This window comes from Anabrus simplex, chromosome 1, assembly GCF_040414725.1.
Source record: "Anabrus simplex isolate iqAnaSimp1 chromosome 1, ASM4041472v1, whole genome shotgun sequence".
Lineage (NCBI taxonomy): Eukaryota > Metazoa > Arthropoda > Insecta > Orthoptera > Tettigoniidae > Anabrus > Anabrus simplex.
The window spans coordinates 535,181,420-535,206,747 of NC_090265.1; the positions used below are offsets into that span (position 1 = coordinate 535,181,420).

The following is a 25,328-nucleotide window of genomic DNA, read 5'->3' on the forward strand; positions in this document are numbered from 1 at the left end:
ACGATAAATGGGACACGGCGTTGGCGAATGGCCCACTTCGTACCGTGATTTCTCAGCCGACAGTCATTGTAGAACGTGTTGTCGTGTGCCACAGGACACGTGTATAGCTAAGAATGCCAGGCCGCCGTCAACGGAGGCATTTCCAGCAGACAGACGACTTTACGAGGGGTATGGTGATCGGGCTGAGAAGGGCAGGTTGGTCGCTTCGTCAAATCGCAGCCGATACCCATAGGGATGTGTCCACGGTGCAGCGCCTGTGGCGAAGATGGTTGGCGCAGGGACATGTGGCACGTGCGAGGGGTCCAGGCGCAGCCCGAGTGACGTCAGCACGCGAGGATCGGCACATCCGCCGCCAAGCGGTGGCAGCCCGCACGCCACGTCAACCGCCATTCTTCAGCATGTGCAAGACACCCTGGCTGTTCCAATATCGACCAGAACAATTTCCCGTCGATTGGTTGAAGGAGGCCTGCACTCCCGGCGTCCGCTCAGAAGACTACCATTGACTCCACAGCATAGACGTGCTCACCTGGCATGGTGCCGGGCTAGAGCGACTTGGATGAGGGAATGGCGGAACGTCGTGTTCTCCGATGAGTCACGCTTCTGTTCTGTCAGTGATAGTCACCGCAGACGAGTGTGGCGTTGGCGTGGAGAAAGGTCAAATCCGGCAGTAACTGTGGAGCGCCCTACCGCTAGACAACGCGGCATCATGGTTTGGGGCGCTATTGCGTATGATTCCACGTCACCTCTAGTGCGTATTCAAGGCACGTTAAATGCCCACCGCTACGTGCAGCATGTGCTGCGGCCGGTGGCACTCCCGTACCTTCAGGGGCTGCCCAATGCTCTGTTTCAGCAGGATAATGCCCGCCCACACACTGCTCGCATCTCCCAACAGGCTCTACGAGGTGTACAGATGCTTCCGTGGCCAGCGTACTCTCCGGATCTCTCACCAATCAAACACGTGTGGGATCTCATTGGACGCCGTTTCCAAACTCTGCCCCAGCCTCGTACGGACGACCAACTGTGGCAAATGGTTGACAGAGAATGGAGAACCATCCCTCAGGACACCATCCGCACTCTTATTGACTCTGTACCTCGACGTGTTTCTGCGTGCATCGCCGCTCGCGGTGGTCGTACATCCTACTGAGTCGATGCCGTGCGCATTGTGTAACCTGCATATCGGTTTGAAATAAACATCAATTATTCGTCCGTGCCGTCTCTGTTTTTTCCCCAACTTTCATCCCTTTCGAACCACTCCTTCTTGGTGTTGCATTTGCTCTGTCAGTCAGTGTACATGTTCTTTGTACCTTATCTCCAGGCTCCTTCCCGACTGTCCGATATACTCTTGACATGTTAATAGTTATAAAAAATTGGGAATATATTGCTTAACTCTATTAATTCTTTATGACTGAACACAACTTTGTTGTTGTTATTTTCTGTTAGGTAAGCAATTTCTATCCTTTGCTCACGAAATATCTTTGCTAATCCATATGAATGCCTCTTATTAAACATGATCACCTCAGTGTTGTTCTTTTTTTCCCGTTCCTTAATCAAGCTCTTTTTTGGTTTAATTATTATTTTATTTTTTATCCTATTGACATACTCCCTCGAATATCCATTCTTATTTGCAATATTGTATATTGTTTCAATTTCCGTGTCAAAATCTTGTTTTTTAGTGGGACTCTAAGTGCTCTTTTGATTAAGCTATAAAATGTTGCTTCCTTATGCTGCCCCCCAGGTGGTTGGAGTCGTTTCTAATAATAGTGTTAGTCTGCGTCTGTTTCCTGAAAATTTGGTATTCAAATCTCTTGTTTTTCTTATTTATTATGACATCTAAGTAATTAAGAGATTTCTTTTCCTCAGATTCCATTGTGAATTTGATATCTTCGTGTAATTCATTAAACTTAATAAACTGTTCGGTTCTAATTTCTTCTCATCAGTAATAATAAAAACATCATCTACATATCTCATCCAAACTTCTAATCCTTCTATTTTGTCAATTATTTTATTGGCCTCCAAGTGATCCACGTAAATATTGACCAATATACCCGATGCTGAAGATCCCATCCCCAGTCCCTTATCCTGTTTATATATTATTAAAAGTAAAATAATTATTGTGCAAGCTCAGTGTATTGTTTTACTAGTACTTCAAAATGGTATCATGTATTTCTTATTCTCATAAGGGCCATAATAGCCAACTGACATGATCACTGGCTTCTTATCCAGGTCGTCATGGTTCTAATCCTGCTTAATGTATGTGAGATTATTTTAAAATGCAAAGTCCTGAGTTCCAAGGGATATTTGGTAGTGAGAGTGAAAACTGCTGAGGAAGAGGACAGTAAGGTCCTCGAAACCTATATGGTGTATGAGGTGATAGAAAATAATTAAACAACTCTTAAATATTAACAAGGCTAACTTTTAATTATCAAAGATATATTTATTGGAGTAGAGACTGTAGTCAATACGGACCATAACCACAATAGTTAAGTTAATAAACACAGGACAAAGACAAGATTTCTTTTCCGAAGTAGGTTTCCTGTCCTCGCAATCTCTCGAGATAATAACAGCTCTTTTTAGGTACACGCCCATTGGAAATAGAATCTAGTATGCTATGAAAGAGGTTCAACATTTGTAAATAATTTGTTTCTTAAAACAATTTGAAATCAGAGGGGTTTTGTAATCATGTAGGGTATGGTATTACAACTCTCCTCATTAATATCCTACATCTTTAGAAATCTGTTACTGTTGATTGATTTTTACAGACATGAAATGTACTGTATTACTTTCAGATTACCTGACCTGTTGCGAACTTTTGGCCTGTCATCTCGGGATATTACAACAGATTTGCGTGCTTTATTTTGTACATTTACCCTAGCTGCTCACAATATCACCTTTAAACCAGCAGAATGGAGTCTCCTTGGCCTTGTTATCATAAAAATGTAAGTTATCTAAAGCTTAGTGTATTATTTTACAATTACTTCAAAATGGTACTATGTATTTCTTATTCTGATAAATGCCATAATAACCAACTGACATGATCAGCGGCTTTGTATCGAAGTTGTCATGGTTCTAATCCTGCTTAATGCATGTGGGATTATTTTAAATGAAAAGTCCTTCCCTTTGTTTAGGATTTCATGGATCGTTAGAGGTCTTTGGCCATAACAACATACCAGCAGTCATATAAAATTGCAAGCTTACTTGTTTGCTTGGTCATTCTGATCCATTGTAATTATACAGAAATAAATTTTTCACATTTATAAGCTGCCGTTGCCACATCAGTGATACATATATGTGTGTGTTCATTTATGAAATAATCCTAATTAAGATGTTGATGTTTATTGTTAGTTTTAAGCAGGTAAATGACGAAATTGTGAGCTCTAAATATGGTTGATTTCTGATAATAGTGTTCTTTCAACTTCTGTTTACCTTCCTTTATGCATTTTTTAAGGGACTGAAAAAAAATATATATATAATTGTGAAAATCAGAACTGAAGTTCAACATGAAATCTATAATATAAAAAGAACATAGGCCAGAGTTTCTCTGAAAATATCTATGTGGGATAATATGAACTAGCATTGTATGGTATCTAAATCCAAATTCCAAAACTGACTACACCAAATAAGTTTACTTTATTAGTTAAAAGAAAGTAGGTTTGTTTGGATTGTTTGTTCTCTCACCATCCTCTCTATAAACTACACCTTCACGTGACAATAATTGTTCCAGTATTTCATCAGACATTTTGTGATAAGTTGCAAAAACTTCAGTAGTTTCTAAAAAAAGAAAAAAACATTCAGGATTCTTCAATGCTGTATCATTGTCATTGTCCTTACCCTTTTCTTACTGAATGCCTTCAGTGGTATTTGATATTGTTAGGATTCCTTCGCAATGATATTCTTGTTAATGTCTACCTTTTTCTTCTTAGGACGCTATCTCCCCATGAAGGTTGGCAATCCCATTGATTATGATTGCTTGCAAAACAGTGGCTTGAAAGCTTTTAGCAGAAGTTCGTTCATACCAGCGCACAAGACTTCAAGCCAGGAATTTCCCCATGGATCGTTGTCCTTCGATTTTCCCCTCATACCGTTCGCCTCGAATGATGTGCCCAATGTACATGAGCTTTCAATCCTTGACAGTTGTTAGCTCTTTTTTCTTATTTAACAAGTTTAGGACTTCCTTGTTGGTCTTCTTTTCTACACAGGATATCCAAAGCATTCTTCTGTACAAGTACATTTCAAAAGCTTCAGTACACTTCCCCAGCAAAGGGCTGAGCATCCAGCCTTCAAAACCATACATGACAGGAAAAATACAGCATTGCAACATCCAAACTTTGAGCTGAAGGTTGAGATCTCTTCTGATGAATAGGACCCTCATACTTTTGAGCAAAGGTTTTAGTCTTGGAATCAAAATGCTCATTCACTATAACCCCAAGATATTTCCTGGATGATACTTAAGTGTTTCCAGAAATATAGTCTGCTTGATCTTGCCAATAATGGTTTCATAAACAGACGAAATGCTGTACTGATCCTTATGATAATATTAATAATAATTTGTGACCTGTTGCGTGGAAAGGAACCTGAAGTCGGATTTATCATTTTTAAGATTTTTGTGGTTCTAAAATTGGCATAAGATACTGAGCATTTAAAAACAAAGAGTTCATGCTTCTAGGTGCAATACTTCAGAAGATATTAATTATTGACTGTTGCAATTAAGAAAATGTATTTTGAGAAAAACTCAGTTACAGCTTCCACAAATTTTCTTGCCGATTGTACATGGTTTCCATGACATTGAGTGGCAAAAGCTCAAACTGCTGCATAATTTAGTTTGTTAACAAGATCCATAGAGAGTGCAAGAAGTCAGAACGTAGAAATGCAATTTGTACAGCCCAGACACTTTTGTTCAGCTCTCCCGTAGAATTTCCACTGCCGACTTTGGCTACCTTTCCATGCAATAGGTCGAATTTGGAGATCAGTAAGGCTACTGGCTAACACAACCATATCATCAGCAAAGCAGACATTATTAATGACATTGCCATTGATCCTGATGCCTAGGCTAACATCATCTACAGCTTCTCTGACCATAGCCGTTAGAGTAGATCTTAAAAAGGAGATGGGACAGGACACAGCGCTGTTAATTACTCACTCACTCACTCACTCACTCAGCATCTCCATCTGGTCCTGTTGACAGGCAGCCTCTTTACCTCACTCCAGGTCTTGCCTTCTTCCATTGCTTCCATGTGAACAGATCTTTGCCACGTTTGCTTGGGGCTCTCACTCTTCCTTTTACCCTCCGGGTTCCAGTCCAGCACCTCTCCCTCAGTTGCTTTCCTCAGTGTATGCCCGATCCATCTCCATTTCCGCTGCCTTATCTCTATGGCCGTCTCATTCTCTCCCATCCTACTTCCAGAGTTCATAAATGGAGATTACTTCCAGCCAGTAGATGGTAAGAATCCTTTGCAAACAGCGGTTAACAAAGGTCTGCAACTTGGATGTAATTACTCCTGCCACTTTCCTAAGATTTTTTTTTCTTTTTTGTTATTTGCTTTACACCGCACCGACACAGATAGGTCTTATGACGACGATGGGAGAGGAGAGGCCTAGGAGTGGGAAGGAAGTGGCCGTGGCCTTAATTAAGTTACAGCCCCAGCATTTGCCTGGTGTGAAAATGGGAAACCACAGAAAACCATCTTCAGGGCTGCTGACAGTGGGGTTCAAACCCACAATCTCCTGGATGCAAGCTCACAGCTGGACAACCCTAATCACATGGTCAACTCAACCAATCTTTCCTAAGATTAAGGTGTGGGAACTACAACAGATTGGAAAAAGGACCAAATATCAGGGCCATATAAGAGGACAACTGCCTATGGAAGAAGTGGAGAGTGGTGAGGTAGAGTGGACAAGATTTAAAAATACCTTGATAAAAAGAGTAAGAGGAAAAGAGAGACCCTAGTGGAATGAAAGAGTAAGATCCTCAATAAAGGAAAGGAACATAGCACAAAAAGAATGAGGTAGAGATAAATCCAAGCCAGAACAGGTAAGGGATGAGAGAAAGATCAGAGACCGAGCAAGTTTACTGGGACAAGAAATTGATGGTTAAAAGAGTAGTACAAGAGGAGATGATAAAGTGCTGGGAGAAATTTACTCAAAAACTAAAGGAAGACAGCAGAGGCAATATGAAACTATTGTGCAGAGTGGTCAAAAACAAAAGGTATTACGATGAAACCATCAAAGCAATTGAGGATCCTAATGGAAAGCTGGCTAGGAAAGAAGAGGACATCAGAGAGGTTCTGAGTAATCATTTTGATCACCTATTGAACAAGACAGAAGCAGATCAGATAACAAAAGAACCAGCTGTTGAAACCTGCACAGAGGAACCTCACATTACATGGGCAGAAACAGAATCAGCCCTTAAAAAGATGCCACAAGGGAAATCGCCAGGAATCGATGAAGTCAGCAGGACATGATTAAAGCAGCAGGAATCCAGGGTTTACGGTGGCTACACAGAGTGCTCAATGCAGTTTGGAAAGATGGCAAAATACCTACTGATTGGAGCAAGGGTGTCATTATCCCCCTATTTAAGAAAGGAAATTGCCAAAAATGCTCCAACTACTGGGGAATAACACTCCTTTCTCATGGGCTTAAGATTCTTGAGAAAATCTTAGAGAGGAGATTGCAAGTCATCTTAGAGCCATAGTTTGAAGAGGAACAGTATGCCTTCAGGCCTAAAAGGTCCATGACAGATCTAATCTTCAGTGTCCATATGTTAATGGAAAAATATTGGGAAAAAGGCAAAGATCTGTTTATGGTTTTCTTTGACATCAAGAAGGCATATGATAGCATTGCAAGAGAGAAGATATGGGAATGACTGAGAAAAAGAAATGTGCAGAGGGACTGGTGAGGAAAGTTCAGATGCTGTATGAGAATGGTACCAGTTGTGTGCGCTTAGGTGACGGACATTCATCCTGGTTCAAGACCGAAAATGGAGTCCAGTAAGGCAGTGCACTATCCCCATTATTGTTAATCACCATCATGGATGACGTAATGAAGAACATCAAGAAAACCTCTGGTGAAATAAATGCAATGGCCTTCACTGATGATGTTATGATCTGGGGAGAAACAAACACACTCGAGACTCAGTGAATGGAAGGTTAAGTTCCAGGAGTTCAATCTCAAGATAAGTAAACTCAAAACAGTAGTGATCACAATAAACAGAGAGGGACGACCAGCAAACATCATGCTAGGAAACCCTCTACTAGAAAGTGTGGAAAGCTTTACACACCTCGGCAGTGTAATATCTCGACATATGAGCTACAAAGGAGGTGGCAAATAGAGTGCAGATGAGCTCTCACATTTACCAGCAAGTACGAACACTCCTCTGGGATCCCAATGTACCAACAAAATCAAAGCTGGTGATGTTCAGTCAGTATTTCATACCAATCTTAACCTGTGGTAATGAAACCTCCACCCTCACTAAGAAAGACTCATAAAGGTTGCAGGCATCCGAGATGAAGCTCCTTAGTTCCACAATTCAAAAAACCAAACTGGACAAGTTAAGGAATGATGTGGTTAGGAAAGAAGCTGGGATTGTTACATCATTGTTAGATCGGGTCAGCATGTCCAGGCTGAGGTGGTTTGGGCATATAATGAGGATGGAGCCAACAAGGACAGCATATGTTAACTTGGAGAGACATGTGGCAAGGAAATGGATGGTGGGAAGACCAAGAACTCACTGGATGGACATTGCAGATCGGGTAAGGACACTGGAGGACGTCATTAACAACAGAACGTATCTCAATAAGACAATGGAAGAGGTTCGCCAACAGTTCCCAGGAAACTCGAACTGTAAAATGATGATGATGACTTTCCAAGTCTCGGACCCATATAACAGGCTTGACATTACTTCGGAAGATGCAGAGTTTGGTCCTGGTAGATATTCTCTTGTTCTTCCACACCGGATAGAGCCAAACAAAGGCACCATTTGCTTTTTGAATGCACTGCGAGATATCTAGTGCAGCTCCCCCATGTTTGGCAACTACACTGCTCAAGTAAGTGAAGCTATCCACTTCCTTGATAGATTCACCATTGAAGACAAATGGGTCTGATTTGTTGGTATTAATCCTTACGGCCTTGGTCTTCTTTGAGTTGATCATTGGTCCCATCTTTTTCCCTTCCTCTTCCAAATCTTTGAGCTTTGCATGCATTTCCCCATGTGCCTCAGAGAGGAGACACAAATTGTCAGCAAATTGCAGAACTTTAAGACCATTGACCAATCCCTATTGGATACCACGTTTCACATTACCGCGTCAATCGCAACCAAGAACATAGTTGACGACAGGATACAGCCTTGACGAACTCCTGAACATACAGATATAGGCTCAAATATGCGGCCTCTTTGACTCTACATGTGTAATCACGGTACGTTTCCTGAATGAGATCGACAATTTGTTCTGGCACTCCGTAACGCTTCACTTCCTTCCACGTGGCTTCTCTGTTGATCGAGTCAAAAGCTTTCTCAAGGTCAACATTTGGCACATTGCTTCAGAATTATCCTCAAGGTGTTTATTTGGTCGATGCATGAGCGACTGGGATGAAAACTTGCCTGTTCTTGTCGGAGCCTTAAGTTTAATTCTCTTGAATTCTGTTCAGCAGAATCCTGGTGAAGACTTTGCTAGGGATTGAGAGAAGTGTAATGCCCCTCCATTTGTTACAATTAGACATATACCAGTACCCCTTTTTCGGCAACTTCACCAACAACCCACATTCCCAGTCTGCTGGCATTTCTCCAGTAACCCATACCTTCTCAAATAGAGACTGCAGTATATTGGCAGTGGTGTCCATATCAATCTTCATGACTTCTGATGGAATATTGTCAACTCCTGCTGCCTTACCAATATGCAATTCTCTCATTGCCTTCTTGATTTCTTCTACTGTTGGATTGCAGGTTTTAATCCTTGGGTCAGACTGAATATCTTCTTCTTCTTCTTCTTCTTCTTCTTCTTCTGATGATGATGATGATGATGATGATGATGATGCTCCTTCTCTCACATCTGACTGATATTCTAATGGAGGGGTTTAGAACTGCAGAAAAATGTTCCTGCCATTGTTTCAGTTGATTCTCAGGGTTAGTTAAGAAGGTTTCATCTTTGTTCCTGACTGGACAGTTTTTCTGCATCTGCTTCCTTGCCAGAATTCTGATGGTGTAGAGTTATCTGAGATTCCCTTGTTGGCTGTCTTCTCTGCCTGTTGAGACAGGTCATCTGTCCAGTTCCTTTGATCCCTCCTCACACTTCTCTTTACTTCCCTATCCTTTGCAGCATATTTTGATTGCAGTTCTGCCTTTCTTGCTCGTGTCTTACATGCGTTTATTGCCTCCTTTATCTCTCTCCTTTCTCTAATGATTTCCCATGTCTGTTCAGTCATCCAGTCTTTTTTCTTCCTATCCTTAAAACCCACATCTGACTGATCTTCTAATGGAGGGGTTCCTGCCATTGTTTCAGTTGATTCTCAGGGTTAGTTAAGAAGGTTTCATCTTTGTTTCTGACTGGACAGTTCTTCTGCATTTGCTTCCTTGCCAGAATTCTGGTGGTGTAGAGTTCTCTGAGATTACCTTGTTGGCTGTCTTCTCTGCCTGTTGAGACAGGTCATCTGTCCAGTTCCTTTGATCCCTCTTCACACTTCTCTTTACTTCCCTATCCTTTGCAGCATATTTTGATTGCAGTTCTGCCTTTCTTGCTCGTGTCTTACACGCGTTTATTGCCTCCTTTATCTCTCTCCTCTTTCTAATGATTTCCCATGTCTGTTCAGTCATCCAGTCTTTTTTCCTCCTATCCTTAAAACCCAGTATACTGTATTTTCACTTCCTTCCGTAAAGGCAGATTTAATATTCATCCAATGTTTCATCCTCCACCTCAGTGTGTGCTTGAAACAGATTCTTTAGTCCTATCCTGAAAACGTCCTTCACCTTACTGTCATCCTTTAGCTTTCCAACATCATACCACTTCCTTATCTGTTCTGTTCTCCTTTTCTGTGCCTGGATCTTCATCCTAAAGGTAGCTACAACAAGATGATCACTACTCTGCCATCCTACTTCGTGTGCTATATACGCACTGACTTTACAGTTTTGGTGAACTTACCTCTTCATCTCTACTCCGCATATGTTTTCATGTTTAATCCTCCACTGTTGTTTGTCCAACCCTTGTCCCGTTTCTCTACGGGGTCGGATATGAGGTGAGATGAATCTGTCGTGGCGGGTTTTTATGACCGGATGCCCTTCCTGACGTTAATCTCATCAGAGGAGTTAATGAGATGAAATGTATGACGTTATATATATATGATAGTAGGGAGAGGTTGAAACCCGGTGCCAGCACATAGCCTACTCCTGTCGAATAGCACCAGGGGGTCTGCTCAAGGCTTAACGTCCCCATCCGACAGACAAATCACCATCAACAGCGTCCTATGCCCTCACTCCACATGAGCACTGCGGAGAGGTTTGGAATTTAATCCAGGCTTTTGGCACACAATCTAGTGATTAGAAATTGGATACCACCACCTCTCCTACCCTGCCGGCTAACATTCTGATGGTGAAAATTTTTTCGACCTACGGGACTCAAACCGGCTAACCACAGTGTCAGATCGTTTAGACTTCAGTGCTTTAACGATCACGGCAACCCGCTAATATTCGTCTGGTCGCCATATTTGATGCTCATCTGTTTCCTGCGCTGATGTCATACATCACCAGCTCAGCTGTTTGTCACAATACACTTTCTAGAATGATCTCTCCATCAATATATTCTCGCCACCCTGCCTATTTCGGCAGGTGGAATCGAGAACTGGAAAGAGCACAAGACCTCGTCGAGGCATGAGATTTTCTCTGTCCATCACTTCGATGCTGCTACCTTGAAGTGAGAGATATGGAGACCTTCCTATTTAAATTTTCAAGTTAACCTTTCTTTTCTACGGGCATCTAGGCGGGAGTTGGGGGAGTGGTCTACGCTTTGTGGACAGTCAAGATGCTTATGCTAAAAACTTACCTTTATTCATGTCAAATTGCAATTATGGAATGGATGTCCGTCTACCATAACCTCTATACATCTGACGTACACTTCGGATTGTGTTCTTTTGGAATCCTATTTCTCCCATCCTGACGACCCTTTATACCATAGGGTGTACTAGCTTTGTACCTTGCATAACATTTCCCGTCATATTTCACATTTTTATGCGTACGTGTATTATTATGGAACGTGTTACGATCACTACAAATCCTAAGCATGTACTATGATCACTTGGAACTACTATATTTACGCGAATAATCCCCGCACCCTAATTTTAGGAAGGATCATTTTGGAAAAAATTACATGAACTAAAATTCCTTCCATCGAAAGAGTAACGTAGGCATAAACAAACATTTCATATCATTCCATGATGTCCACGTGATCGTTATGCAAGTGTGAATGTGTAAATTTATGGATATAGCTGCTTTGCCTGAACATATTTGAGATAATAAAAATACATTATCACTGCTATAAAATATATTTGACATGAAAATTAGCAAGTAGGCCTAGGTATTTCATTAATCTGAACTTGCAATAGGGTCTATTCCCTGTAGATCGGAAGATTCGTTGTCACTTGCATCAATAGAATCCTATCCTAAACTACTTACAAATTCGTCATACTACACGTCTAATACACTTTTCACATGCTGTCTCTTTTTACTCGAATATTAACACGGCTGATGGTGGATAATTCTTTTCGTGAAATTTAAACACTTGAAAAAGACAGACCGGCGAACACTGATGTTAGTTTTGCTATACAGTAAAACCTCGTTATTTTGAACTCTTTGGAATGCAAAAATTTGACTTCGAATTACGTGATTTTGAATTAACTGCCAACTTGTGCTTCAGAAATGCCAACCCTTGCGCGTACAAAAATATTCAAGACACGTTACTGCATACAACTAACATTGAATCACAGTTTAAACCTTTCAAATGTCATGGAAAAAAATTCAAAACTGGATCCAAGGTGCATTTACAGTATTCAAATAATTCACTTGGATAACTCAGTGGCAAACATATCCTCATGCAATGAAAGAAAAACAGAAACACCCTTCAAAGAGGAGGACAAATGATGCTGGCTCCCCTATGCAAGTGCTCTTTTTGGATTACTGTACTGTTTGCATTTGTAGATGCCTTGTACTTGCACAGAAAGTACCCGACGCCCTTGAAACATTGTGGTTTACATTAAGAAATATGGGTAAGTGGTTCCACCTATTTTTTTATAAGTAGAAATACTGTACAGTATAAAAAGAGAGTGTAGAAATAGACATCAATTAATATTTGGTAAGATTTTTCTCCTCTTCAAGACATACCAACTCAGATTTAAGGCTGGAAATTTTCTCTTCTAATGTCTGAATAGTAGAGTCCTTCTCTAACAGTAATTTTTGTATTTGATCTAAATAGGCGGAACCACTTACCCAATCTTGATTCAATACGGACCGAAAATGAAATTTTTGACATTAAACATCGTGGTTTATCGAGCTTTCCTATGACTAGGGGAGGAAGTCTTTTGCTTCCGTCTGCATTGCAACACAGTACAGTGACTGCATCTCCTTTAAAAACGTCCGTTTTGTCTAGGCATAAACAAACAATGCAGTTTCATTGGCATTGGCAGTATTGTTCGGTGCGTACGAATTGATTATAATTATGAGCCACGCTTTTTCACCAAATGTTGGCATCGCCAGTGTTCGCGGATTCTACTTCTCTGCACATTACCTGTTACCTGATATTGTGGCGTTTCTTAAAACACTGAATACAAAAGAATTACGATTTCACTTGAACTTGGCCATTATGAAATGCACTGTCGACACACCGAAGTGAAAGGACGTGCGGAAAGCTACCCCTGCATGTTCTGGAAGATGCATATTATCATGATAGGGAGAAATTTTTAATTCAAATTACTCTGTAAAATACTATTAAAAATAAATGCAGTTTTAAGTCTGAATTGTTTTCTGTTTAAAAATGACATATGGGGGCCAGTTTTCTTCCATCTGCATTTACACAAAGCATAACTATACATCCAACATCGAAAACTTACCAACATTGACGCAAATAAAACCCGCACGCCAATTTCGTGCCTCAATTCTTTTTTTAAAATTTGCGTAAATACGGTAGTTTTCTATTAACGTTTCACATTTTAAGGCACACTCATGTTATTATGAAACATGTTACAATCATTATAAATTCTAAGTATGTGGCATGATCCCTTGGATCAAGTTTTTTTCTTCACGTCTCACATCTTTATGTTATTTTCTTATAACCTATTTCTTCTAAATATGTACTTGGAATTGCTTGAAATGCGTTTCGTGTGTATCACATATTTATCCATCAGTGCATTTATCTAGCACTTGTTTACTCTTAGCATCGCTGTTAGGTTCAATTATTATATTTGAAAAATCTATTATTAATCTACAAGCTTTGAATATATTAACTTTCTTCAAGTTGGTACTACTGTCAGTTTTCAGCCATGTTTTGAGAATTCATGTAAATCCTAAATTTACTGTATTTGTATATTCCATTCTCACTCTACACCCTTTTAATTTGCAGTCTAATCTTCTTTGATTTTTATACTCTAAATTTATTTGTATCTATTTGTACATGCCTTTTTTCACCATCTGCTCTCAAACATCTTCTCAAGTATTAATTCAAATCTATTTGTATATTCCATTCTCACTGTACAGTTCAATTTGTAGTCAGTTCTTCTTTAATTGTTATGATCTAAATTAAATTATATTTATTTGTACATTAATTGATGTCTATTTCTACACTCCCTTTTTATGCTGTACAGTCTTTCTATTTATAAAAAAAATCCTGCCAAATTGTTCTTGCTAGAGTATATATTGTTATCTTTCCGCTGGTTCGAAAAGAAAAAAATATATACATGTTATTTATAATCCCGTTGTCTTGATTTGCCCTTATAATCATCGGTCCTGATGGCCCCCTGTCTCTGAGCCCGTCCTGTCATACTACTGCTCACTAATATACTGTACATTTACTGGGACTTTATTGAGACTTCACTTACATTAGCGTTACCTCTTAGGTGATGCTTCAGATTTGTAGTACAATGTCGTTTACATACCCAAAACGTACGTAACATTTGGTAGCACAGCATCACGTAGTCGTACGTACAAAATTACGTAACACTACCGATGTCTGCATCTCTCTTATTCCTCACATCCAACAGTGAACGCCTCCACCTTCATACATTCGCACTGAGCTCGATAGCTGCAGTCTCTTAAGTGCGGCCAGTATCCAGTAATCGGGAGATAGTGGGTTCGAGCCCCACTGTCGGCAGCCCTGAAGATGGTTTCTCATGGTTTCCCATTTTCACACCAGGCAAATGCCGGGGCTGTACCTTAACTAAGGCCACGGCCGCTTCCTTCCACTTCCTAGGCCTTACCTATCCCATCATCGCCGAAAGACCTATCTGTTGCAAGTAATGAAAATCATTTTATTTTCCGTATTGAAAGAATCTCAATAATAATAATAATATAAAATAATTTATTGGACTCCAACCTATTCAATGTTTAACTAAAAATGTTAACATCCAGTAATGTATTGAATAGGTTGGAGTCCAATAAATTCTTTTATATTATTATTATTATTATTGAGACCTATCTGTGTCGGTGCGACGTAAAACAAATAGCATCCATTCCCCACATGATCTCTCCGATTCTCTATCCTATGATCCGGTGATACCCAGGTCACTTTATGGCAATCTTTATGTGGAAATACCGTACCAAATCAATACAATGTGTTTTGTATGACCACACATTATTAAATAGATTCCCAATGTACTCCTTCCAGCTCATCAAATTTTCTTCAGCTCCCACTAAGATTATGGTGTTGGCTAGATCATGACTGGCACAGAAGTCCACAAAGAGTTGTCCATTCTCATTTCGTTCTCCTAGCCCATGCCTTTCCATGATGTGCTCAAGTCCTTCATTATCCTGGCCCACTTTTGCACTCAAATCTCCTCCAACTATAATAATATTCTTCCTCTTCTGTGTCTTAATCGTGCTATATAGATGCATATAAAATGCTGCTTTGTCTTCTTAGTTTGCTGTTTCAGTGGGTGCATAGCACACTATCATCACAACATTGCTGATATTGGTTTTGAAACATGCCATAATTATCCTTGCCGACACTGGATACCACTCCATAAGGCACCTCTTAGCTCCCTTGTCCATCAATATACCCACAACTTTACAACTCACTCCATCACCCTCAGGTCTTCCAGAATATATAAATGTAGCTCCATCATGGGTGGTCAGTTCTCCAAACACACTCCATCTCACCTCACTTAATCCTAAGATGTTCAGGCCGTAACTCTTCATACATGCCACTATCTGTCGTAGTCTTCCACTTTCCCGCAGAGTTCTCACATTCCAAAATCCAACTTTTATTACCTTTTTCTAGCCAAAAGTCGTCATCTTTGGATCAGCCTGGTTTCTCTTTGTTGATGTTTCTGTAATGATTTAATTTAAGGTTGTGTGAGTTATAGGCCCACAGCACCCAAGCCTGGTGGTGGGGCTGCCACCCGAAGCCTCCAGGCATGCTGTTTTCTGTTGGGGTTGTCTCCCTTAACCTTTGAAGATCCCTCTTCACCACAAGGTAGTGGTTTTCCTCTTCATTTAACCCCAAGAGGGAGGGTTGCCTTCTCCGCCAATTTTGCCGTACCAAAGGTCTCCTTCTCCGCCTTAGCTGCCGTTAAAGACTACACCAGAGACCCATTAGCCGTTACTTTTCAGGGTTCCTGTAAGACCTTCACAGCCAACGTAGCGGTCCTGGGGCACACAAGGTCCCCACTGTACTTCGCCCTTACAGGCCTACTTCATACCGTTGTCTGTCTCCCACAACGTGGACGAGAGGTTGGACTTAATGGGGGACAGCGCTGTTGCAGGCTTCTCCATATGTCGATTATAAGTAAGGAATATCTTTAAGACATGGGACAGGCTGATCATGTGATAATCATCACAGTGTGTTGCATTAGCTTTTTTAAGGTATGGCTACAAAAGTTATCTTAACCATTCAGATGGAATTCTGCCAGCCTTATAAACTGCATTGAATAGTGCAGTTGGTGGGTTTAGGCATCGACCATCACCTTGAGCAATGAGTTTGGGAGTTTCTGCATGTATCTTGTCTGGACCTACTTCTTTATATTTCTTCTTTAACTTGATTGCATGCATTACTTCCTCTTTTGTCATATCAGGACTTGCTTCGTTGAATTCATCAGTACAAGGTGTTTTGTATGACCACACATTATTAAATGATTCCCAATGTACTCCTTCCAGCACATCAAATTTTCTTTAGCTCCCACTAAGATTATGCTGTTGGCATTCCTCAGTCTAGCTTTTGCGATATTGCCACGTAAGTTTCTTGATTTACTTATGGAGGTTAAAGAAGTCATGGTTCTCCTGGAGATATTCTGTTCCTCTGCATCTTCCACCAGCCGAAATTCTTTTGCCTCCCTGCATTTTCTTCACACTGCCTTGTTCAACTCTACATACTGATCTTTACCCTGTGCTTCAGTTTCCATCGTACTTCCAGAAGTTGTAATACATGTATTTCATCCTTTAAAACCTTTAAAAGTCGATGTAGGCCTAATTTACGCGATACAAGATTTCCAGAAACTGACTACGTACAGTGTACCAGTGACCAAATTACAATGGAAGATCAAAAAAAGGGATTTTGGCATCCTGATGGTCATTTTTGTATCTAATGTGCTTTATTTTATTAGATTAGAGCTTTAAAAACTACTTGCGGTCGATTGTTTGGCTTGGCGTTATTAGATTTTTTTAAGAGTTTGGCTGATCAAAGTTGCTGAACTGAAAGAAGTTTTCTCGGGAAATTGACTAAGTTTCCCCAGCAAAACTGAATGTAAAGTTTCGAGATTTTAGTAGAAATTCAGTATGTGCAGCATAAGTTTTATGGCATCATAAGGAATTTGAAATGTTTCAAATCTTATGTGGAATACCTTGTAGAGGAGAGATGTGTTCACTGCCACAGCCAGACCCCCACCCGCCATCATCTAGAAGTACATTTACTTTTGTAACCTAATATAATTTATCACACACCATTATTCATTGCTTCAGCATGCTGTATCATTTCTGTTGGCTGAGGTACAATCGGATATGACATCATTCCCAGCAATTAAGTGAAATGCATTCCGTTACCAATCTGAGCTTAATAAAAACACAACTAAATGCAATCTATAACAAAACAGTGTGCAGTACAGACCAATAACTTTGTCACTAGCAAGCATGATAAACTACATCAGCTTTTTCAATGCGCTGCTCTCACCATACTGAATACTAGAGGCTTAACAGCCACTTCACGGCCCCAGACCCCCTACTCAATCCAGACCATTGGCTTTGTCACCAACAATCACAAGTTCATAAGTTCAAAAGTTGGCAGCCATGTGCACAGCTCAATCGTGTCCACCGCGAGAGGTCAATGAGAAACAAACAAATGACAATGGAATTGCGCATAAATGTCTGTTCTGAAAAATGCTACAGTAATTGAACTTTTGCCGAGATTTTAAACTCGCGTACCGGTAATTAATGTTTGAAGTCGGCCCCGCAATCTAACTTGCCTGCCTCTCACCCAGAGGGCCCAGGTTCGATTCCCGGCCAGGTCAGGCATTTTTACCTGGATATGAGAGTTAGTTCGAGGTCCACTCAGCCTACGATTACCTTAATTGAAGAGCTATTGAATGGTGAGATGGTAACCCCAATCTAGAGAACCAGGAATACCGGCCGAAAGGATTAGTCACACTGACTATGCGTCACCTCGTAGTCTGCAGGCCTTTGGGCTGAGCCGTGGTCACTTGGTAGGCGAAGGCTCATTGGGGCTCTAGTTTGGTTTGGTTTGGCTTAGGAGTGTTTGTAAGGTTACAGTTATACATATTTCTTTTTTGTGATGTTTAGGCAAAGGGCTATTCCTTTAGCAGACGTGCCAACTTCCCTGATTTAATGGGGAGACTCCCAATTTTTCATTGTTCTTCCCGATCGCCGAGACCGATACCCCGATTTTCAGAGCAGTTTCAGTAATTTTCGTATTATTTTAAACGAGGCATAAAATTTCAAGGATAATTATTTTAAACTCCCGTGTGGTTCCTTGTTCTATCGATATGCGGCTGAGTATGGCTGGTCGATTGTAGTTCTAATAATCACAACTGGATGGCAGTACAGGGCATGGTGGCCAGCCATGTGCTCCTCTTTGATCTGTAAGGCAGTCAAATACACAAATAGCATAATAATAGGAAGTGGAAGTCACTAGCAAGTAACCTAACCTCAGAAGTAGCATGCCATGGATGTCTACCCAGAGCAGGACCTGCACAGGTGTTCATGCTACGTCACATAGTAGTGCTTCTTGGTTGTATGTCTTAATTTTTGTTTTGGCCAAAATGTCAAAAACGAAATATGATGCAGTGTTAAAAGCGCTTATAGGGAAGAGTTTCCATGTTTCAGTGAATCCAGAAAGGGGCTAACGTTCACATTCTGTACTATGTGTAGGTGTGATTTTTCAGTTGTGCATGGTGGGTAGTGCGATGTACTCAAACTTGTGCAAATGAAAAAACATAAGGAGAGTGTCCAGTGTGTAGAAAAAAACCAGAACCTGAACTTATCATGTAAAATCCAAGATGTAAATCCTGTGATGAATGCCGAGGCTTTATTTACATCCGTTGTTGTAGAACATAACCTGCCTGTAAATTGTGCCAACCACCCGGGGCCTATTAGTTGCAAAATGTCTCCTGATTTGGAAATCGCTAAACAATATGGGGGTGCTAGAATGAAAATAGGGGCTATCATTACAGAAATGTGCATGGAAGAAAGAACAAAATTTGTATCACATTTAAAGGTGAATACATTTTCTGTTGCTACTGATGGTAGCAATAAAAGCGACTTGAAAATATATCCTATTGTTGTAACATTTTTTTAGGCCTGAACTCAATGAAATTCAGAGTTGTCTACTCTCTGTACCTAATTTAGAAGGGGATGGTACTGGAGCTAACATTGCCAATCTTTTGCTCTCAACTTTTTCAGAAATTCCAGATTCCATTAAAAAACTGCCATGCTCTTGGTGTTGATAATGCACCAGTAATGGTAGTGGCAGGATTTTTGAAACAGGAAAATAGTAACATAATCATCATAGGCTGTTCTTGTCACCTAATTAACATTGCTGCAGAGAAGGGTGTGGTGCACTTGCCTGTAAATGTAGATGAAAGTATAACTGATATAACTGATATATTTTATTATCTGGAAAGGAGTGCAAAGAGGAAAGAAAAGTTCAGAGAATTTCAGACTTCACACAACACAGAGATCAGGAAAATTCTGAAGCATGTGCCTACTTGATGGTTATCACTAAGAAGATGTTTAGATAGGATTTTGCTGAAAGGTTTTATATTATTCTATTTTACAGACTAAAAATCAGACGGTTCAACTTCAATAATGCTTATGCATATCAGCCCATGTCGGAACATAACAACTAAGCTAACAGTATACAGATACCAGTTGAACCACACTGAAGGACAACAAAAACATTGAAATAGAAAGACCTCCAGCTCAAGACTGTTTTAACGATCAACATTTCATTTTGTGTGTTCCTCTGTTTTTTAAATTCATTCATTCTTCTTATTTTCCTACAGCTTTTCCCACACCTGTGGGGTTGTGGGTGCGAACTATGTCGCACATGTGGATCTGGCTTTGTTTTACGGCAGGATGCCCGTCCTGATGCCAACCTTTTATGAAGGGATGTAATCACTATTGCGTGTTTCTGTGATGGGTGGTAGTGTAATGTGTTGTGTGAATATGAAGAGGAAAGTGTTGGGACAAACACAAACACCCAGTCCCCGGGCCAGAAGAATTAATTGAAAGTGATTAAAATCCCCGACCCGGCCGGGAATCGAACTTGGGACCCTCTGAACCGAAGGCCTCAACGCTGACCATTCAGCCAATGAGTTGGACTATGTTTTTTAATTCATTATACATGTTTTACTGAGGATGACCCAATGCGGGGTCGAAACATGTCTATTTATGTGTGAAGTTTCGTCTTAATTGGACGTAAATTATATAGTATTGATTAGGAGTATTAAATAGTTTTGAACAATTTTGTAAGAAGTTCAACTGTCAATACGCATTTAACATGAGATTCGTAGTCCGTAATCACACATCCACTGTGGTGCCACCAGTGAAGTCCATCTTCACACACTGCTGGAATGGGAATTTCTCTTGCTTGAGAGTCTTGAGGCATATAGCCAAAATCTTGAATCTCATAGAGCATCTCGAGAGAAAGTGAATAGTGCTGCACTCCCTTGAGCGCATTAGCGAATTACAATGAATGGTAAATTCAGAACTTCCAACTTGTTGCTCGAAGCGCGGTACAGTATTTGGGTTATTTTGAAAAACCGCCTATTTGGTTGATCTGTGATGAAACATGTGGAATATTTGCTTTGACCTTATAAATTCGTATGAACACAACTGCTTATTTACAGAAAGGAATGACAGAACAAAACTTAGTTTCTATGGTCTTAAAAAAAAAAATTTAAATCAAACAGTAATTTCTTTTTAACCCTTATAGAGGATTAGACGGGCTATCAGCTAAACGTAGTAGTTCTTCCTCCATCAGCTCTGCCATACTGAAGTCCATCTTCTCCACCTTCGCTGATGACAAGGAATCTTTCCCTCATGTTGAACCAGAGTACAAAGCAGCGTGTGAAGATGGACTTCACTATTTGCACTACAGTGGATGTGTGATTACAGACTATGTATCTCATATTAAATCCGTATCGACGGTTGGACTTCTCACAAAATTGTACAAAACTAAAATATTGTATTAAAACATTATTTTTCTTTTTGCTGTTTGCTTTATGTTGCACTGTCACGGATAGGTCTTATGGCGAGGATGGGATAGGAAAGGCCTAGGAATGGGAAGGAAGTGGCCATGGCCTTCACTAAGGTACAGCCCCAGCATTTGCCTGGTGTGAAAATGTGAAACCCCGAAAACTATTTTCAGGGCTGCCGACAGTGGGGTTCGAACCCACTATCTCCCAGATGCAAGTTCACAGCTGTTGCTCTTCCCTTTAAGTAACCTGTGGTTTATATTGTCTTTCTTATGAACTTTGTATATGATTGTAACTACTTAGCTGGGGGAAAAAAAGGCAAAACATTATTTTTATGGACGTAATATTTATTATGAAGTATGTATAGTACATATATAATGGGAATTGTTTATTATGTGTTTCTGGCACAGAAACCACCAAATCAAATGGCCACTCTGCATTAGCTCGAACAGACTCCCACTATTCCCCATTTATTGAAAATAACGCATTCTGCAGATCTATACACATAGCTATACACTGGGTAACATTAACATTGAATCGTACAGTTATGTTAGCTTGAAGAATCTGGTGACGTGGTCTTGCTTACTTACACTTTTTAAAACACTTTGTCTTGAAAATATAAAATTAAGTGCTTGTACATAAAAACTTAACATAAAAAACTTGAAACACTTCCACTGTTGGCACGTCTTTAAACTAACATGACTTTGACACTGTGCATTAACGCGATACTAAATCATTCTCTGCCAGAGTGTTTATTGTGCCTTTTTAATAATTATTGGCAGAACAACAAACAAACTTATTGTTTTCCATTGAATAAAGTCTGTTGCTCTTTCCTTTAAGTAACCTGTGGTTACAAACTTTGTATATGATTGTAACTACTTAGCTGGAAAAAAAAAAGGAAAATACAAATAATTTTTAACTTTACATATGACAGCTTATTCTCAAAAATGACAAAAGGAACAAAAACAACATTGCAGTTTATTTTCTGGGACATCCGAGAAATATTCCTAGGCCCACGATTTCCTCTTGGTAGCCATCAGAATGCACTAAAAGTACTGTATTGCAGTCTCGCCAGTTAAATCATCATCATCATCAGTGTCCCACTCCAGCCACCCGGGTGTGGTTGCCAGCTAAATGATTAGGGTTAAATAAAATGTCTGATTTTTCTTCGTGTGTTGAATGCGATGTTGCAGACCTTCTTTTAGCTTGTTTGTGTATTATTCCCTGCGAATAGAAGGCCAAACTTCTGTTCATGACTCAGCCTGTTGTTCTCATTTTGCCATGTAACCGTGATGTAAGTAGTGTGCATATGTTCTCAAGAGTCCCATGAGACATGCTTTTGTAAGGAACGCATTGAGAAGTTCTCGCAATTCTCAAGACATGCGCTCTCGTTTTCCATCCATACACACCACTACGTGGTACTGCTGAGGCTGCTGACCTCTGTCAGGAAATGTCCACTTAATCCTGGACAATGGGCTACTTCCTCCATCAGCTCTGCCATACTGAAGTCCATCTTCTCCACCTTCGCTGATGACAAGCAACCTTTTCCTCATGTTGAACCAGATTCGCTATTTACCCTGTACCCAAAGGCTATTTTCTCTACTGCAGAAGCCATTGAGGTCTTCACTAAGTAAAGTAAACCCATGTCCTCATTCCGAAGTGGTGCAGCTCTTTTCGGGCACACACTCAATGGAGGTGATCTGCATTTACCGTTTCAACCACGTACCAACCCTCCTGCCATTCTTAAATCTCTGGTAGTACCGGGAATCGAACCCGGGTCTCCAAGGACAACAGCTAATAGCACTAACTGTTACACTGCAGAGATGGATGAGGTCTTCACTCATTATACTGAGCTAGGGCCCTCCATATTTATGACCCTTGGAGAGAGGGTGTCCCACTATTATTAAGCCTCCAGGAATTGGACTGCCTGTTGATCTGCGGGGTCCATTTCCCACATATCTGTGGACCCCTTATTTGCCACCTGGGTACACGCCCTCTAGGTGTTAATAGGCTTCCCCACCCGAGGGAATGTCTACCTAATATATACTAAATAAATGATGCATAGTCTTCCCGTTTACCCCAATCTTCATCAGCAACTGGAGCATTGTCATCATCACTGTTACTACATTCCTCACCAGAACCTTCACAGTTGCTAAATTCTACTTTATAGACATAGTTGGAGATAGTTAATTGTGATACGTAGAACCTCGGAGTTATAATGTAACACATTGTCCATGAATAACGAAAAATTATAATGTATTTATGAAATTTTAGAACTACAGTAGGATTAATTAATACTTTTATGGTTTTTGAAGACACAGAGATGCCTAGCATATTGGAGTACCTTCAAATATTACTGGATAGATGCAGGAGCTAATCTGCAACTTGCGTTCTACCATCCGAGCCTTTCAGCCTAATCTGTCTGTCTGTTAGGTCATCAGCCCAGAGGCTGGTTGGATCCTCAAATAGCACCACCAAAGGCTATGCAGTTATAGGGAAACAGCAAAAACCAATGGCAGAGCCCAAATGAGGCATACTAGGTAAGATGAGGAGTGAGGTAGTTTGCCATTGCTTTCCTCACTGGGCCAGAATGTGCCATTGCAGCACGACTCACCCTATGAGCAACACCTTTCATAACACTCAGACACTGTTTGTGCTCCGAATGTTATTATTCAGCACCCCTCATACCCCAGCAACTTCCATATTGTCACAGCCATGGATGAGACTGGGACTTCAGTGGAAGCTACACTTTGCTCTGGCCTGTACCAAGAGACAATTACAAAAGTACTGCATCCATCAAGAAATGGCTACACAGCCTAATCTAAGTAAGTATAATTATGAAATATATTTTGTTAAGTCAATAATACATTGTCTTTATACTTTCAGGTTAACTATCAGGGACATGCGACTGAAGATGATGCTCGATACAGATCAAGCAAGCAAATACCAAACAATGATGCTGATGGCATTTAATCAAGATGGAGGGTATCTTGAACGTCTTATGGTATGGCTAACTGACATAGACAATATCCTGCAAAAACAGCCTTTATCGAACAGACCTGAGGAGACTAATAAACCACTCACAGTGTAAAAAGATCCTGAAGTGTGTCTGCATGAATTAATTATGTGCAGTTTCTGTTCATAATTAACATTTAAGGTCTTATAGCCCTGAAAGAAAAAAAAAAAAAAGCAGCAGAAAATGAATTTCATGCGACAGATAAATATGTTATTCAGTCATACAGAAATATGTATATCTTATTCTATAACTTCTGTACCACTGAATGTGTAAGAAGACCGTTCTTATAACTTTGATAATGAATAATAAGGAAGATTTTCCCTCATTGATATTGTTTCAAGTGAAAATTTATTTAGTATGAATGTGTAAACAAAAATAAGATATTCCCATCCCCATGTGCCGAAAAAGGTATGTTAGGTCTTTTGCACATGGAGCACACAGAAGAGACCAAATTCCTCAGCAATTTGAGTGGTGAATATATATTGGATGCCGTTAGTAAATAAACTTTGTACACAGAGCTACCTCTCAGCAACGGCAGTGTCAGTGTCTCATGTTCTTCAGCAGAAAATGTGGTAACTCTCACGTTATTTTCGTAGGATCAGTTTTTCTTTTTTTCTGATAATGTTTAGCAGTGATTTAAGTGACACGGGAGACGTATTATTATACTGCTAATATCGGTTACTTTTACATAGGAGGGAAGGAAGAGACGGGGAGGGGAATAGGAACACCCATAATAGAACAAACACAATGGTAGGTCGGTGTGGAAAGAGGAAGTAACAGAATATCAGACAAGGACAATCTTCACATCCTCACACACTGCCTTCTCCCCTCATCAATCCCAGCTCCTACACATCCATCTCTTCTCAGCCTCTGATGAGCCCACTTCTGCCCTCCAGCTTTATCAGACTGGTGGACATCAACACTAATTGAGGGGGCATCTTGACAGATCTTCAGCCTTGATGTGGGATAAGTGTAGGAAAAGAAGAAAACCATATAAGTATAGGTAAAGGGAAGAAACATGACAAATACAGGCAGTAAAAGAATAGGAACACTGGACAAATACAAAGGGAGGAAAGGATCCCAATGGGGTAATAATGTAAGATAGTAAAGGAACAAACAAGTGTCAACTCAAGAGAGAGAGAGAGATAACAATAAGACAAACACAATGGCAGTCTCTTTTCCTATGCTTATTCGTCTTCCTTCTTATCCTACACTTATCCCACATGAAGACTGAATGTCTGTCAAGATGGCCCCCAATGAGTCTTATGCCCGCCCTTCTGATGAAGCTGGGAGGCAGAAGTGGGCTCGTCGGGAGCTGGGAGGAGATGGATGTGGAACAGCTGGGATTGATGAAGGGAGAGCCTATGTATTTGAAGATGGCAGTGCATGAGAATGTGGAGATTGTCCTTGTCCTTTTTTTATG

The 25,328-nt window shown here is 40.4% G+C and overlaps 1 protein-coding gene across 2 annotated transcripts in view; it reads left to right on the top strand.

Moving 5' to 3' along the window:
* The window catches only part of LOC136857092 (putative RNA polymerase II subunit B1 CTD phosphatase RPAP2), an 82,232-nt gene extending 57,998 nt beyond the window's left edge, over positions 1-24,234 (top strand). For both annotated transcript variants that reach the window (XM_067135480.2, XM_067135481.2), the window contains 2 exons: positions 2,787-2,936; positions 23,776-24,234. In XM_067135480.2, the coding sequence (XP_066991581.2) occupies positions 2,787-2,936; positions 23,776-23,980 (355 nt within the window). In that variant the 3' untranslated portion in view covers positions 23,981-24,234. The remainder of the gene's footprint in view (positions 1-2,786; positions 2,937-23,775) is intronic.
* Positions 24,235-25,328: the final 1,094 nt, after the last annotated feature.